This window comes from Dipodomys spectabilis, unplaced genomic scaffold, assembly GCF_019054845.1.
Source record: "Dipodomys spectabilis isolate Male_0828 unplaced genomic scaffold, ASM1905484v1 ptg000006l, whole genome shotgun sequence".
Classification (NCBI taxonomy): Eukaryota; Metazoa; Chordata; class Mammalia; order Rodentia; family Heteromyidae; genus Dipodomys; species Dipodomys spectabilis.
This window is the reverse complement of record NW_024870683.1, coordinates 5,438,792-5,455,945: the sequence shown is the minus strand read 5'-3', so window position 1 is coordinate 5,455,945 and position 17,154 is coordinate 5,438,792. Positions and strand designations below refer to the sequence as shown.

Here is a 17,154-nt window from a genome sequence, read left to right as displayed (position 1 = left end):
TTAACTATCTCTGGTAGAAATCAGCCTGCTCATACATGAATACATTTTCACTGAAATTCTAGCACTGATTAATTTGGTATAGACCCTGTTTTGCGAGCAGACTTTAAGTTTCCAGAAGTTCTAAATTGTGTACTTATTTTTCTTTCCGATGGAGGACAGGTTTTTCTCATCCGCCTCCTCTCACATGACCACTTCTTGAACCTTGAGATCTAAATGGAGAATTAAGAAGTATCTATGTGAGGCAAAACAAAAGATTATGATCCAGGATCCAGATGTTTGTTTCAAATGTGATTGAACTGATATGACAGATCAAACACATTCTTGGCATTGTGTGAGGGGTCAAAGTGTGAGCCCATAGACAAGTGGAGAGCATGTTTAACCATGGGCCCAATGAGATGGAACATTTGTTCACCAAATTTATTTTATTATCTTTCTGCAAACAGAGCTAAAGTGTATTTCTCTGTAAGGAATGAACTTCACCATGAACTTGCAGATTATACTGGCTTTTGTATAACTCCAAAACATTGTTTCAAAGTAGGGATTTGGGAGAGAATGTCCTGTTTGACACATCTTTACTGATTTTTCTGATTTGTGCAGCAAAATTTCCTCCTTTTCATCTTGCAAATGACAATGCCTTCATTAAATTATTGAAAAGTCTCAAACATATCTTTTTAAAAAGCTACCATTAAAGCAAAGTAATGTTTTCTTTCTTTCTTTCTTTTTTGGTCGGTTGTGGGGCCTGAATTCTGAGCCTGGGCGCTGTCCCTCAGCTCTTCAGCTCAAGGCAGGCGCGCTACCACTAGAGCCACAGTGCCACTTCCGGCTTTTTCTGCTTATGTGGTGCTGAAAAATCGAACCTAGAGCCTCATGCATGCCAGGCAAGCACTCTACACTCTACCTCTGAGCCACCTTCCCAGCCCAGAGAAATGTTTCTAAAGGTGCTGTTGCTGGGTGCTAGTGGCTATTGTCTATAATCTTAGCTACTCAGGAGGCTTATTTGAAGAGTGTGGTCCAATGCCAGCTTGAGCAGATAAATCCAAGAGACTCTGATTTCCTATTGATGAAACAAAGAGCCAATTACCATTTGAGCTGTTTTTCAACTGTTAGAGTGCCAGACTTAAGTGAGAAAGCTTAAAGATAGTGCCCAGGCACTGAGCTCAAGCCCCAGGACTGCCTCACAGACACATAGACATTCACACGTATACACAAATTGCTATTAAATTACTGATAGAAAAAGACATACAAACCTATGTGTAGAATTGTGCAGGTATCCTAAGATAAAAAATAAGATGGGAGAATCTTATACGGAGATAAAAGAATAACTTTTTTTCAGTTATTTGGTTTAAGTGGTTCTTTAAATGATGGCAGAACACAGCTCTCAATTTACTTACTGAAATAAGGCAAGAAAATGTGGACTCTCATCTCCAATCCTGGTTGCAGGCTCAATCTGGTGAACCAGATCCTGCACTCAGATCAACCTTCTGTCCACACCACCTGAAACCCACAATCTCTGTCTGTCTAGACTAGTACACTGTATGGGGGGAGAACTAAGACTCCTACTGGCTTTCAAGAATATAGCTAGAAGTGGGCTCTGTGACTTAAGCCTATAATCTTAGCTATTTAGGAGGTAGAGGCCAGTCCTGGCATAAAAATTGGCCAGATTCCATCCTAGCCAGTTCCAAGGCACAGTGGTGTGAGCCTGGCATCCACACTCACACTGGGAAGTAGGACATTGCAGCCCAGCCTGGCCCAGGCATAAAGTAGGATCTTATCCTGAAAATATCAAGGCAAAATTTGCTGGAAGCATAGTTCAAGTGGTAGAGTGCCTGCCTAGCAAGTGCCAGGTTATGAAACAGATCAACCTTGAAAAGGTGATTAGTAACAGAAGACTTTTTTTTTCAATCTTATCTTCGGTCTTCTTTCTCTGCCCAATGAACTTCAGATCCTTCCCAGTTTTGTGGACTAGTTTCCAAGATTTATATAAAACCCAATCTTGGTGTAGTTACAAATTTTCAGCAAGCCAGAGTGCCCTCTAGTGGAAATGTCTAGTAGTAGTTACTCAATGAATAGTGCTGGTTACATTCTTGGAAGCCAGTAGGACGGTGTTGGTTTGCCCTGGGTAAATGTACCGAAGTTGGTGGCAGACAGAAGAGTGTGGATTTCAGGTGGTGTGCAGTATGTGGTTCACCGGATTGAGCCTGCAACAAGGAATTAAGAAGGGAATCCATATTTCCTTGCTCTCTTTCAGTAAGTTAAAAGCCGTTGAGTTGAATCCACACTTTCCAGCTAACATACTCTCTGCTTTATTCTCATTCAACTCAGTCTTAGTTTCACAGGCTTAGGTAAATGAGAAGGGGTAGAACATGGTAGGGAGTTGCCAGTGGTATAACAATATATGTTTCTTAACCATATTGATCTCTTTTCTTAGTGGGGAGAAGAGACTTTCCAGAGAAGACAAAACAGTGTTTAAGTCAAGAAATTACTAAATGCAAGTGGACTTGCAAAGGAAAACATTTACCTGGGTTATCAAATGCCTTTTGGGGATTGAACCTGTTCCTTACTGGCATGGTTAAGCACTGAAGGACTCACCATCACTTGAGCAATAATTGTTTCATAAAAGTTGAGGGTCCTAGCCTAGGTAAGATGAAGAGTTTAGTATAAAACGTAGCTCCATGGGGCTGGGAAGGTGGCTCAGTGGTAGAGTACTTGCCTTGAATGCATGAGGCCTTGGGTTTGATTCCTCAGCACCACATAAGCAAAAAGAAAAAAAAGCCTGAAGTGGTGCTGTGGCTCAATTGGTAGAGCGCTAGCTTTGAGCTAAAGAGCTGAGGGACAGCGCCCAGGCCCAGAGTTCAGGCCCCATGACCGGACCCCCCCCCCCCCAAAAAAAATGTAGCTCCAATTAAGCACAATTTGGAGTAATAATAGCTTAAATAGCTTACTTAGTACTTCAAGGCTTAGGGATTTTTTTTTAAATTTGGAAGAACTTTAAATATTTACAAAACAACACATGAGAAAATATAATGAGCCCCCCTCTACCTCTTATACACTTTCATCAATTGTCAACTCATTACTGATATTTACTCCCTCTTCTCTCTGCCCCCTTCCTCCCTCTCATTATTTAGAAATAAATTCTAAGCATCATACCTTTCACCTATATTATAGAATGTGTCTCTAAAAACCCCAGAAATCTCTTTAAAAACATATCCACAATATCATTATAATAAAAATGAACATTAATTTACTAATATAAAATGCCAATGTACTGTTCCAATTTCTTTGTGGATTTTATCTCACTTTCCCGTCAGTTTTTGTTTAAAAGTGAAATAACTTTCAGGAAATCCCTACTGTCTAGATTCATCTGACTATATCTCTTGGTGTTATGTAATGAGTCTATGTTCTGCATTAGTGTAGAAGCTGATTGCATTCAAGTTCAATTTGTTCTGCAATTCTATTTCACAAACGTTGAGGTAGACTTCCACCAGAGGGCATAGTTTTTTGTTTTTTTGTTTTTGTTTTTCTTTAGGTGTGCAGCTATTGATGAATGATTTCTACAGTGCTTAGTGAATGGTTGCAAAACAGTGATATTCTAACCCTATCCATGCTTCTTCTTGTACTGGGTTTTAAGTGCTTCTTAGAAAAAAAAATTTCCCGTCAACTATTTTGTTACTTTATGGTGTAATTTGAATAAAGTGGCTAGGGAAAAAAGTACTTGATTTTTTTTCTTACCATAGAGTTCAAAAATAACTTGCTTAACATCTAAAAGTAACAAATAAATTTTAAAATTTATTTTGAATTTGTGTGAATACATTTTATATTTCAAAATTCACTGATGTAATAGTCACTGATATTGAAAATTTTACATCTTTGACCAGTGATAGCCTATTCAAGTTGCTACTGAACCCTTTTGACATGACCTTATTGTCTTTGAAGAGTTCTCTGGTATGGCAAAAACTACAGACTCATTTTGCATTTCCTAATGCAGACTTGGAATTAACCACAGTAGTTCTCAGAGTGGCCTAGAGACCCCTGGGAGTCCTGTGATTTTTTTTAAAATTGGGTCTGTGAAGTCAAATTTTTAAAATGACAATACTAGGGTGATCTTTTCTCCTTAAAATGCTTATGGAATACCAGGCACTGGTGGCTCACACATGTAATCCTAGCTACTCAAGAGGCTGACATCTGAGGATTGTGATCAGAAGCCATCCCGGGCAGAAAAGTCCCAGTGAGAATCTTATCTTGAATTAACCACTCAAAAACTGGAAATGGTGCTGTGGCTCAATTGGTAAAATGCAAGTCTTGAGAACAAAGAGGCTCAGGGACAGTGCCATGGCCCTGAGTTCAAGACCCACAATGGACAAAAAATAAAAAATAAAAATGATTACAAATGTACAATGAGTTTTTCAAGGGCTACTACCATGTATAACATTATCGATAAATACCAAAGCAGTTATAAGAATTCTGCTGTCATTTACTAATGCAAATATTAAGGTATTTACAAATATAAAACAAATTGCTTAAGAATAAAACTAGCTTCACAAAATAATTTTATTAATAGGTATATTGGTATTTTTAAATGTTTTAATTTCTAATGCAGTAAACATTAATAGATAGAACCCACAACACAAGAGCTCTCTGGAGTCTTCAACAATTTAAGTGTTTAAAGAGCTCTTTGGAGCAATATATTTGATACTTGGCTATCTGAGAAAGCTTGGTTCCTTTCAATGAAAAGCAGCATTTTAGAGATAAAAATCTAGGAACTAGAGATACTCTGTTACAGGATTGGTCATTTTTTAGGACATTACCAAAAGATAAAACCAAGAAGAACCATATATACATACATACATACATACATACATATTGAAAGATAAAATTGTCATGAGCTCATGTTGACTCATCCTATTTAGAATTCATGATTACAGGGTTTTTAAACTCATAATTTACTTAAGTATCTTTTTCTCAAACCAAAAATACCAGTTAAAGACTTGGGGCTAGGGGCTGGGAAGGTGGCTCAGTGGTAGAGCGCTTGCCTTGCATGCATGAGGCCCTGGGTTCAATTCCTCAGCACCACATAAGCAAAAAGAAAAAGCCGGAAATGGCGCTGTGGCTCAAGTGGTAGAGCGCTAGCCTTGAGCTGAAGAGCTGAGGGACAGCACCCAGGCCCAGAGTTCAGGCCCCACGACCAGACTCCCCTCTCCCCCCCAAAAGATTTGGGGCTATGGCTCAGTGGCAGTCCTTGTCTAGTGTACTTGATGTCCCCAGTTCAACCCCCAGCACCATGAAAAAACAAGACAATACAAAATGCAGATCTTCACAAAATAATCACAAAAATTTATTTTCAGGCTAAGATGGGCAATGCCACAACCACCCCAACCACTACCAACAATAATTACTTCAGGTAGGTTATGGTTATTGTTTGTAGTTACTTTGATTTTGAGGTTGATTTTTTTCAACGACTGCTCAGATGGTTTAAAAGGGTTTTTTGTTTGAAGTTTTTTTTTAATTGCACATCTTTGATATTATGCTACCAAGTCGATCAGTTCCATCCCACTGTTTTTACTTTTGAGTTTTAAAGATTGCACTTTTGGAGTTTAATTTTGTTTGAAGATTATGTGAAGTAATTGGTTCTAATGTCAAATTTATGAGATAGGCCCTACTCAGAAAAGTCGAGTCTATTTATGTCCAATTCCTGTCCTCTTCCTTCTCCATATAAGTAGCATTGTTCTAAAACTCCATTGTTTACATTTCCACTGCTTTACAAAAAAATTCAGCAAGTATATTTCTGTGTGTGTGTGGGGGGGAGCATTACAAGTAACTTTCCCTTTTGTGGATAAAAGATAACAATGTACATTTCTTTCCACTTAGTTTTTTCCCTTCCACTGAACGCATTTTAGAAATCACAACTGTTTACACAGATATTACTTTTTACAACTGCAGTAGCACCCCATTGCTTTATTGCACTGTGCTTAACTAGTCCTCATTGAATAACTTTTGGAGTAATCTCCAGTATTTTCTATTACATGCTGCAGTGAATCATATTGCAGTGAATCATGCTGCAGTGACTATTCGCGTATATTCTTTCATGTTCTTATCACCATACCTTTGGGATATTCACACAGGTGGGATTGCTGGATCAGAGTAACCTTATGAAATGTTCCCAGGTATTAATCCACATATTCCTTCTGCTGTACAGATGGAAGGACTCACTGAGATAGTGGCTCGGGATCTCCTTGCCAGTTACTAATAGGGCTGGGAGTTGAACTTGGGTAGTTAACAGTCTAGATCATGAAGAGAGGAATTCAGGTGGAGGGGGGTGAACACACACAAAAGGGATTTTGCAGTTGGACACTACATTCACGGAAACACAGACCCTTCTCCAACTCGGCTTCCAGGACTCACAAATTCTTTCTTTTTGTTGTTCTTAATACGTACTTTTTATTGTAAAGATTCTGTACAGAGGGGTTACTAAGAGTCCTATCGAGCATCGTTACACCCTCCTTCATTTTCCCCTACCCTCACACTCTTCCCTACCACTTTGCCCTAATCCCATCACTGAGGAGCCCGGCCCCGCCCTCCTCCGCCCTCTTCCTTTCAAATCAGGTGGGAGGGGCGAGTGGCGAGCACTGCGCATGCCCAGACGCTGCCGTCCTGGCCAGCAGTTGGGCATCCCGGCGCTACGTCACAACCGCGCGCCGTTCCCAAGCGTCCCCGCAAGGTCGCTCCGCGCGGGGCCGAGGGTGACCGGCCCGTGGTTCCGGGGTGCTGCTGCGCCCTTGTTGCTTTGCCTCCTCCCCGGAGCCCTCTCCCCCGCAACAACATGACGGGGTACACCCCGGATGAGAAGCTGCGGCTGCAGCAGCTGCGGGAGCTCAGAAGGCAATGGCTGAAGGACCAGGAGCTGAGTCCCCGGGAGCCCGTGCTGCCCCCGCAGAAGGGGTGGCCCATGGAGGAGTTCTGGAAGAACTTCGTGCGGAACGGGTCCATCTGGAGGAGGATGGTGAGTTGAGGGGCCTCCTGGCACCCCAGTGAACACCCCCCGCGGCCCGTGTCGTTGCTCCGGGGAGAGTCGGCTTGGGAGAGGCCCGGCTTGATCGAGGACGCTGGCTTGTCCTCTGGAGGCCCGCGCCCACCTCAGCAGGCCTCGAGCACGTCCGGCTTCGCACCTTGCCCCGTTGCCGGCCAGGCCTGATGGAGGAGGACGCAGTTGATAGGTTCTGCTTGTCTGCCTCTTCCCTCAGAATAGCAGGCAAGAGTTCGCTACAGTTGAAATCTCTTGATCTTAGAATTTAGACCGCAAGCTTCTCGCTGGCACATAGCCTCTTTTCATCACATAAAAGGACGAGGTAACTAGGTATCGCTCAGGGAGTCAAGCTCTTTAAAGCTACCTCTCTAAACCATCACTATCTGCTTTTCACACATTGCTTCCATAAAATAAAATTGCATTTCTGGACTTTGCCAGGTGGATAAGTCAGTTATCAGAGACCCAAGTGGCAGAGTGTTAGCCTAGCCAGGTGCAGGGTCCTGAGTTCAAACCCTAGCATTGTTCCTCCAAAACAAAAAAGCCTCACTAGTCAAAGACTGGTCTTGGGCACAAGTGACAAGGTGCTACTAGCCTAAGTCTGGCTTTTATTTTTCATAATTCTGTGTATTTCCTTGGTCTGTTAAATTATATCAATTATGAATGATCAATACTGTTACAATTGCTTCCAGTTACCCACAGCATTGGCTAATAATAGTAATAAATACCGTGCTGTGTGAGTGCTGGTGGGTCACATCTGTAATCCTAGCTAGTCTGTAATACCAGCCCCTCAGGAGGCTAAGCTCTGAGGATCACAGTTCGTGAGACCCTTCCTCAATTAATCACACAGCAATCCAAAGTAGTGCTGTGGCTCAAGTGGTAGAGTGCTAGCTTTTAGCAAAAGGAGCTCAGGGACAGCACCCAGGCCTAGGGCCCAAGCCCCAGGACCAGCAAAAAAAAAAAAAAAAAAAGAAAAAAACTATTGTGATGCTCTTGCTGTGCACATGCCTAGTACTCTAAAGACTTTATATACATTATTCCTGTATGATAGAAACTGTTTCCTATCCTCAAATGTGAGGAAACTGAAGACTACCAAAATTCAATGATTTACCCATGGTCACAGCTAGGGATTGAAGGAGTTCATGTTGAAATCCACATGTTTTCTTCTCTCCTCCTGTTGATTTTGGCAATCACTAGTTGAAAAGTTGATCTCTTACCTGTCAGCCTGGGGATTGAAAGCAGTAGGCAACCATTTCTTGAATTCCATCTTAACTTTGAATGAATTTATATTCTGTAATCATATCTGTTGCAATACTGCTACATACCCTGAAAAGCAGGCTATATGTGTGTTTCAATCAAATGAGTTGCCATGGAAAAAATTTCATTTTCCATTGTTTTGTTTTTCTGTTTGGAAACAGTGTGGCAGAAAGCAATCCAAAGTGAGTTTGGAATACCTTTACCTTAGTAGGTAAAGCATTCTTTTAGCAGTGTGTCTCAAGGATGTCTGCCTTACATTCAAAATTGGGTACTAAAGTTGATAAATTAGTTGATAAATTATTACCTTAAAAATTCTGTAGTTCTTGTTAAATTCATTAAAATTTTTATTTATGATATGTCTAACAAAATTAAAATATGGATATCTTTAGAGACCTTATTCTTCAAAAAAAGTATTGATAAATGCCTTATTATTATATAGTCTTGCAAAATGCTGCTTGTCCTAAGCCTTGTTTTAGATGCTGTAGATATCTCCTGACAGACCCTACAGTGAGTAAAAATATTTGTTTGGATAAGGTTCACTATAAAATATACGGAAATATTTTTTATTTAGAGATTTGTAGAGTAATCATGATATTCCATTGATGGTTGGGTTTTTGTACCACATACATAAAAAATGGATTCTCTGCTTATTTCTTTTGCATATATTTTTCCACAGGTCTACAGCACATACCATAACACTGTGTTTGCTGTTACTCGTATACTTATACCTGCCTGGATTATTCATTATTACATCAAATATCATGTGTCTGTAAGTATGTTCTAAGTATGAGCTTATTTTAAATCTAATTCAAAACAGTTTCCTATATGGGTATACCATATCTGTAGTTTATGGAGAAAAACTGCCACGTATAAGCTAATTTCAAAGTACTTTGAGCCTCTTTATGTAAAAATAATTAATGAAACTTACATATTCATGGTTAAGTATGTAAGTCAGTATGGTTTTCCAAAATATTATTCTTTCGTTTATAACTTGAGCTGCATTTCCTCATAGAAGTAGTATTTGAGTAATCAGAATGTAACTGACCAAAAAAAAAGAAAAGAAAAAGAATATAACTGACCTAGTGTGAACATCAGAATCCTGAGGAGAAAGGGGAAAAATACTTTCTGCTCCTTTTTTGGAGCACAGTTCTAATATAAGATAAAATTCAAAATTAAGACAAAGGTTATCTTTTTCATCGTCTTATTTCTCTTTCCTTCATTTTTGCCTGGTTTTTCATACCTTAAAATTCAGCATGTCCAAAAACTTGAACTCTCCTACTGACAGTTCTTGCATGGGCTGATTGAATGGAGCCAGTGTCCATTTATTAAAAGCTAGGGAGAGCACAGTGTGGTACATGGTGTTGGATCCCAGACAGGGTGAGGAGAGCATATATTGTTTCTGGAATAGCATGGAAAGAAGCAGTGGGCTGCCCTGAGTGGAGTATTAAAACATGGAGTGAGGGCTGTTAGATACTGAGCAGATTGTAGGGAAGGTGAGCACACCTGTATGGGGAGCAGTGGTGACAGCAAGCTGGTATAGCTACTGGAGCCTGGTGATGATGGAGATGTACATTTTGGTGACAGTTGAGGAGGTTATACATGTTGGGGAATAGTGGTAATGATAGGAGATTTATTACATATAAGGAGATGCAATAAATAAGCATATATGATGGTAATAATAAAAGAACCTCAAATTCTCACTGCTGGAGAAGGGAGTTAGGTATAGAATAGGGAGAAAACCCTTGTGGTGCTGAAACAGAATTATAAGTATTGATATGAACTCAAGGTTTTCACTCTATATTCAGAGATAGATATAGAAATGTGAATGTAAATGTGAATGTGTGTTTATATATTCTCCATCTCTGTCCACTCAGAAGGCCTGGGAACAGTGCTGCATTTTAGATATTAAGACACTAAGCAACCAGTATAGAAGACTAGATACCTAACCTCAAGCAATGTATATAGTATTTGAGATAGATTTTATTTGGTTGAGAATTTTTTTTTTTTTTTTTTGGGTCCGGTTGTGAGGCCTGAACTCTGGGCCTGGGCGCTGTCCCTCAGCTCTTTAGCTCAAGGCTAGCGCTCTACCACTTGAGCCACAGCGCCACTTCCGGCTTTTTTCTTTTTGCATATGTGGTGCTGAGGAATCGAACCAGGGCCTCATGCATGCAAGGCAAGCACTCTACCACTGAGCCACCTTCCCAGCCCCTTGGTTGAGAATATAGAGAAGAAAAGTTATCCCAATTACCAGGAAAGATAGGGAGTGAATAATGATTGTACCCAAGACAGAGATAATTGGGATGGAAATTATCTGTCAGCTCAGTTGGCTGAGACTAATTTAGGGAAGGTCTTGAAAATTAGGCAGAAGACTGTATTCAATAGTCATTGGGGAATTCCATTGTAAAAGGGAAGAGTTACTTGATGAATGTGAGGGAAATGTAGAAAAACACTGCTATCCAGGGTGAACTTTCTGACAGCAGTTCAGGTGGAGGCCAGTTTTTAGTGAAGGTGAGGATGAAGCAGCAGGGAAGAAAAAGGAGAGGTGAAGCCAGAAGACATTTTTAAAGGGAGGAACAATTGGTTGAGGATAAAATCCAAGTGCCCCTTCACTTCCTTAGGACTATACAGCTTCTAGCTTTGGGATTTGTAATTAGGGTGTTCAGGAAGGGAGGTTTGGTGGTGATCTCGAGGAAATAAGTTTGTTGGCCTAGCAGTTTCTAGAGTTCAAGCGGATATGGCCTGTCTTCAGTGTTCAGATCATGAGTTAGGGGCTAGTAGAATTTTTTTTTTTTTTTTTGAAATTTACATCCGTGTTCTGGCCTTATAAATCAAAAATGTCTTTCTCAACTAATTAATGGGGCTGACAATTTAGATCTCCAAGGAATAGATTAGTAATTGATGGGTTTTAAAATCTTTGTATATTAATCTATATGTATAGTAGCCATTTCTAATCATTTACACGTTATTTTTTTCCTTCACTGTCTTAGCACTTAAGGCCCTATAAAGAAAATATTACTGCCAATGGAAGTTTTTATGTTGTTTTGTGCTGGTACTGATGCTTGAACTCAGGACCTTAAGCACTAACTATACTTTCTTGTGTTCAGCTAGTGCTCTCAGTGAAAAAAAAAATAACATCCAAGTGTGTTTTTCATATGCACAAAAAACTACTCATAGTTATCTGGAAATAAGTTAATATTTGATTTATTTATTTGATTTTTTTGTTGGTTGTGGGGCCTGAACTCTGGGCCTGGGCGCTCTTCAGCTCAAGGTTAGCATTCTATCACTTGAGCCACAGCACCACTTCTGGCCTTTTCTGCTTATGTGTTGCTGAGGAATTGAACCCAGGGCCTCTTGCATGCAAGGCAAACACTCTACCACTGAGCTACCTTCCCAGCCCCTAATGTATTTATTTAAAATTTTAAAACCTCTTATTTCTTTAAATTCAGTTTTCAAATTCTGTTACATTCTTGTTAATGTTTTAAGCTACATTTATACATTTTTGTTTATTTATTAAGTGGTATAGGGATTTTGAACTCAGGCGTCTGTACTTGCTAGGCAAACGTGCTACCATTTGAGCCATGCCCATGGCACTTCTTGTTTTTCAGATAGACTCTTGTGCTTTTTTTTTGCCTGAGCTAGCATTGGACTGCAACCCCACCTATGGCTGGCTTGTCTCTGAGATGGGTCTTGCAGATTTTTTGCCCTAGGTGGCCTTGAACTATTATCCTCCCATCTCAGTCACTAGTATAGCTGGGATCCACAGGTATTTTCTGGTACAAAGACTGGTATTTTTTTTTCATTATTCATAGGGCAAATTTGTAACTTTAGGAAGCAAATATTTTGAACATAAAATCAGAAGCCTAAGTCCATTATACATCTAATTAGAATCTTAAACTTAACCATTAGACCCTCAAATAGCTGGATTATTTTTATATATTACAAAGCTTCAAAACAAAACAAAGCATTTGGATTGTCCCAGTGTTTTCACACTTTTTAAAAAGTTGGCATTTGTTCATACTGCTAGATTTACTTTATTATATCTATAACTAACTTGTTCTAGGATGGGAGGGATACTTTCAGAAGCAGGTTTAACAAGCTGCATTTGCTGGGGTGATAACACAGGGTATTAAGGTTGCCTATATGAAGGAGTCTCACTTCCAGGTAATTTTCCTTAAACAGAGGCAGACATATAGCTGTGTTAGTGCTTTACCTTATTTCTATTTGGATGGGGAGGAGCCTGCATCTTTAATAAGACTGCAGCCAATTTGTTTCAGCTCAATTGAATTCTGCATTTCCCTGAAAACATTTTGATGTTTTGCCTTTGGGCACAGTTCTTATAAAGACATTTTAATGTCCCCATGTATTTTAAGTATTTTTTATATATAACTCTATTGAAGTTATTTATTTAGTATCTCCTGTGTGCAAGGCACTTTACAAACAGGGATACAGCAATGAACAATGCAGATTGTGTCATTGCCCTCATGAAATATTTGTTCCAATTTTAGAGACTGGTAATAGACTTATGAAAAAAGTTTATCATGTCATAGGAAGAGATCAGGTTTCTAATAAAAGAAGTAAGAGGGGCAAAGGATTAGAGAATGGCAGGGACTGCTGTTTTAGTTTGGCCTCTTCTAATTTGGCCTTTCCAAGGAAGTGATATTTGAATAGGAACACAGATGAAATGAAGCAGATATCTAAGAGACTACTTCATTCATGTGGAGGTATTTGTGAGTACAAAGGCCCTGAGGCACAGCAGGCTGTCAGGACCTAGTGGCTACAATGGCAATAGGTACAGCAAAGGAGGGAGAGAGAGTGAGTAATCAGACAAGTAAGCCCAGAGTCAGATCATGTGGTGTTTTTGAAACCACAGAATGGACTTTTCCCTTTTGCTTTAAACATAATATGAGAAGTGATATATCTTAAAAGGGTATGCTTGAATTGTAGCAGACACAGGTGAAAGCAAGGAAGCCAATAGGCGTTGCTGGGCACCCTCAACAGAATCTGCTAAGGAATCAAGGTTAGGGCCTTTGCACAGAGGGTAAGAGAATATGGGAACAGCAATTGGGGCTGAGGAAGTTTGTGGTGGACTTGTTGGAGTGTGAGATATCTCCTGAGAGCTAACTAGAGATGTTGAATGAACAGTTGCAGGTGTGAATATGGAATTCTGTGAAAGCTCAAGGTTTAAGTTACAATTGTGGATAGAATCTTTTATTTTCAGCAGAAATTCTAACATTATACGTAACAACTATTTTTATTGCAGACAAGGCCATATGCCATTGTTGAAAAGAAGCCCAGAATATTCCCAGTAAGTCTCAAAACTGATTTTTTTGTATATTACTGTTCTTCCATCTCCAACTGATAATTATTAGACTAAAATGTTTTTTTCTTCATGTTGTTTAGTTTATGTGCCCATTTTATATATTAGGGAAGAGTATGAGGAGGTAATAACTACAGGTGAAATTGAGGAGTGGACATGTTAATGTTCAGCTTTGTGCTGACCTTGTTGATCTTACAATGAGTTCTAGTACAAAATACCCAGAGCACAAGCCTGACGCCTGAGCATGGTAGCAGCAGCCGAATTTCTGTTACGTCATTCTTCTGTGGCTTTATGCCTCTTTATATTTAAAATATATTAATGTTTTAAGTTTTATTCTTTGAATAGGTAAGCCCTAATAATTCAAAATGAGGTCTTCATTAATACTACTCAGGCAATTTATGTGTGTATATATACATATATATCTGTTTTGGGGTTATTTTTTGGCCTGTACTGGGGTTTGAACTTTTGCCACTTGATTCTCATCTGTACCCTAGTTTTTTGCTGATTTATTGGAGATGGTCCTACAGACTTTCCTGCCCAGACTGGCTTCAAACCACCCTCTGGATCTCAGCTTCCAGCTTTTTGGTGATTAATTAGAGAGAAGTGAACCTCAATCTTCAGATCTCAGTTTCCTGAGTAGCTAGGATTACAGATGTGAGCCATAAGTACCTGGCTTAGTTGAAATTTTGATGAACTGTTGGTGAGATTATTGTTTAATACAATAATATGTATTTCTAGTCACAGATAATGAGACACCTTGGTTTTCTGTCTTTCCTGGTTCCTACTTTGTCCAGATGGTTTGTTGTTATCAACCTATGCCATAACTGAGTAGGTATTTAGTAACTTTATTAGGGGTGTACAGCCTTCAAAGTTTGTCTCCTTGAGTTGGGCACTGTTGGTTCATGCCTGTAATCCTAAACACTAAGGTGGCTGAGATCTGAGGATTACAGTTTAAAGCCAGCCCAGGCAGGAAAGCCTGTAAGACTATTTTTTTGGTGCCAGTCCTGGGGCTTGAACTCAGGGCCTTTGCACTGGCCCTGAGCTTTTCTGTTCAAGCCTTATGCTCTACCACTTTGAGCCACAGTTCCACTTCCCATATGCTGTTGGTTGATTGGAGATAGTCTCCATAGACTTTCCTGCCTAGGCTAGCTTTGAACTATGATCTTCTGATCTCTCGGCCTCCTTAGAGGGAGGATTACAGGCATGAGCCACCAGCTCCCTCCCAGCTCCTTTGACTCTTTATCTCCAATTTACCACCAAAAAGCTGGAAGTGGAGTTGTGGCTCAAGTGGTAGATTGCTATCCTTGAGCTTAGGGACAGAATCCAGGCCCTGAGTTCAAGCTGCAGTACCAGCAAAAACACACATAAGGGAAGAAAAAAAGATTTTTGCCTCTTGATTACAGGTCAAGTGCTAGAAGAAAATTTCAGGCATGTACAGGCTTTTGTAGTCTGTCTGTGTAGCTTATTGACTATCCATTCCCCTTAATAATTGGTGAGAAGGAAAAAATACCGGTCAGGCATTTAATGTGTTTCTAGTCAACACTACATGTCAGCATCCATTCTTTCTCTAGTTAACAAGTTTTCTTGTCCTCAAGCACCTGCCTTTAAGTCACAGGCAACTATTGGAGGCCATCTAAAAGACTGGTTCAAAGGTTGTCTTCATTTTGATTTAATCTTTGCCATAGGACCAAGTCTCTCTGCTTATTGAGTTTAACTGGCATTATCTCTGTTTAAGGATTTGGAAGCAGTCTGGTGTCCCAATACTAGCCTTTTATTTTTTCTTTCAGATACAACTGCTTCTTGCCTGAGCTCATGTTTCTTAAATGTGTATTTCCACGGCAGCCAACAGTTTTCACATACTTTATATAGTAACTTTTCCCCTTTCTGGAAAGAGCTACTTTTAGAACCTCAAGCAACTAGGCACTCTGCTTCCAAATTATAGGAGACATTTTGTCATGAAATTTGACACTGCCTTTATTTATTTAGAGAGTTTCACTATGAACTGAGGTTGGCTTTGAACTTGTGATCATTCTCTGTACCACTACCTTTGTTTACATGTTTTCAGCCTTAAAGCCTCTGTCTCTGCCCATAAATTGCTAAGCCAGTACCATATAGGTTGATTTTTTTTTACATTAGAATTAGTTCTGATGTGATAATTTTGTGTTAGAGTAATGCTATAGTGTTAATAAACTCAAGAAAATGTATAGTGGCTTATGAAACATAAAACAAGTGTGTTTCTCTGCCAGCTAACAGTTCTGAGCAATACCACCAGCTCAGGGAACTGCAAGAGTGGGAGTAGGAGTAGGAATGGAGATTACTCTACCCAGTCATGTAGGGACTGTAAACCTGAAACTGAAGGAAAGCCGTTTGTTTAACATTTATTTAGCTGGTTAGTGGTTTCACGTTCTCATTATGTAGTTCTGGTTTCAAAGCCCGTGCTCTTGGACCACATATATCTAGGTTTGAAAAGACACTTGAACAACCTGCTAAGCCAAAGTTTGCATCTTGTTTCCAGTATCTAAGCCAATAGGAAACTGGTGATTAGCATTTTCATCTGCTGGAAATAAGATAACTGTCTTTTTTGAACGGAATATGTTTTCCTGTAACTTCTTTCTAGGGCTTCTCTTTCTCAGGGTCATGCAAACAAAAGTATGTCATACCAATCAACTGGAGATACATAACATTCATGCCTTTTCCAGTTACTGTGTCTCTGAATGAAAATTGTTTTTTCCTTTGTACCTTAAGATTGTGAAGTACTAGTTAATATTTTTAAACAGCTTCTGCCTTATTAAAGTCTTTTTTTTTTCTTTTGGTGCCAGTCTTAGGGCTTGAGCTCTGGGCTTGGGTGCTGTCCCTGAACTTCTTTTGCTCAAGACTACTACTTGAGCCATAGCTCCACTTTTAGTTTTTGTTAAGTTATTGGAGATAAGAGTCTATGGACTTTGCTGCCCAGGCTGGCTTTGAACTGCTGGCTTTGATCATGGTTCAAAGCCAGTCCAGGCAGGAACGTCCATGAAACTCTGATCTCCAGTTAACCACCAGATAACTGGAATTGGCACTGGGTCTCAAGTGGTAGAGCGCTTAATCTTGATCTGAAGAGCTGAGGGACAGTGTCCAGGCCTAGAGTTCAACCCCATGACCAAAAAAAAAAAAAATGAGTGCTAGAACACAACTACCTTTTCCATGCAGTACTAACATGAATATATCTACAACCTTGTGCAGACTTAAGAGTTTCTACTAAATGCTTCCTTGTTTTCCTAGGGTGATAGAATTCTGGAGACTGGAGAAATAATTCCTCCAATGAAAGATTTTCCTGATCAGCATCACTGAAGATTATGTACAATTTTCAAGGCTTATATAACGGCCCGTTTGTACTATCTGTACTTACTGAATATATTCCTGGAAAAGTAACTAATAAAGAGTGCTCTCAGAAAAATATTCTGTTACTTCTCAAACGTTGTATCGTTTAGCAAATAATTTAACACTATAATAATTTCACGAAATATCTGCCTTTTCATGATCTGAAAAACAGGAAGCAGAAAAGTAACCACATGATGTTTCT

The 17,154-nt window shown here is 39.6% G+C and overlaps 1 protein-coding gene across 1 annotated transcript; it reads left to right on the top strand.

Annotated features, from left to right (window-relative positions):
* The first annotated feature begins 6,671 nt into the window (after positions 1 to 6,671).
* On the top strand, positions 6,672 to 17,030 carry Ndufb6 (NADH:ubiquinone oxidoreductase subunit B6). The gene is made up of 4 exons (XM_042695230.1): positions 6,672 to 6,997; positions 8,952 to 9,044; positions 13,536 to 13,580; positions 16,854 to 17,030. Exons 1-4 carry the CDS (start codon positions 6,818 to 6,820, stop codon positions 16,920 to 16,922), a joined length of 387 nt encoding a protein of 128 aa, XP_042551164.1. The 5' UTR covers positions 6,672 to 6,817; the 3' UTR covers positions 16,923 to 17,030.
* Positions 17,031 to 17,154: the final 124 nt, after the last annotated feature.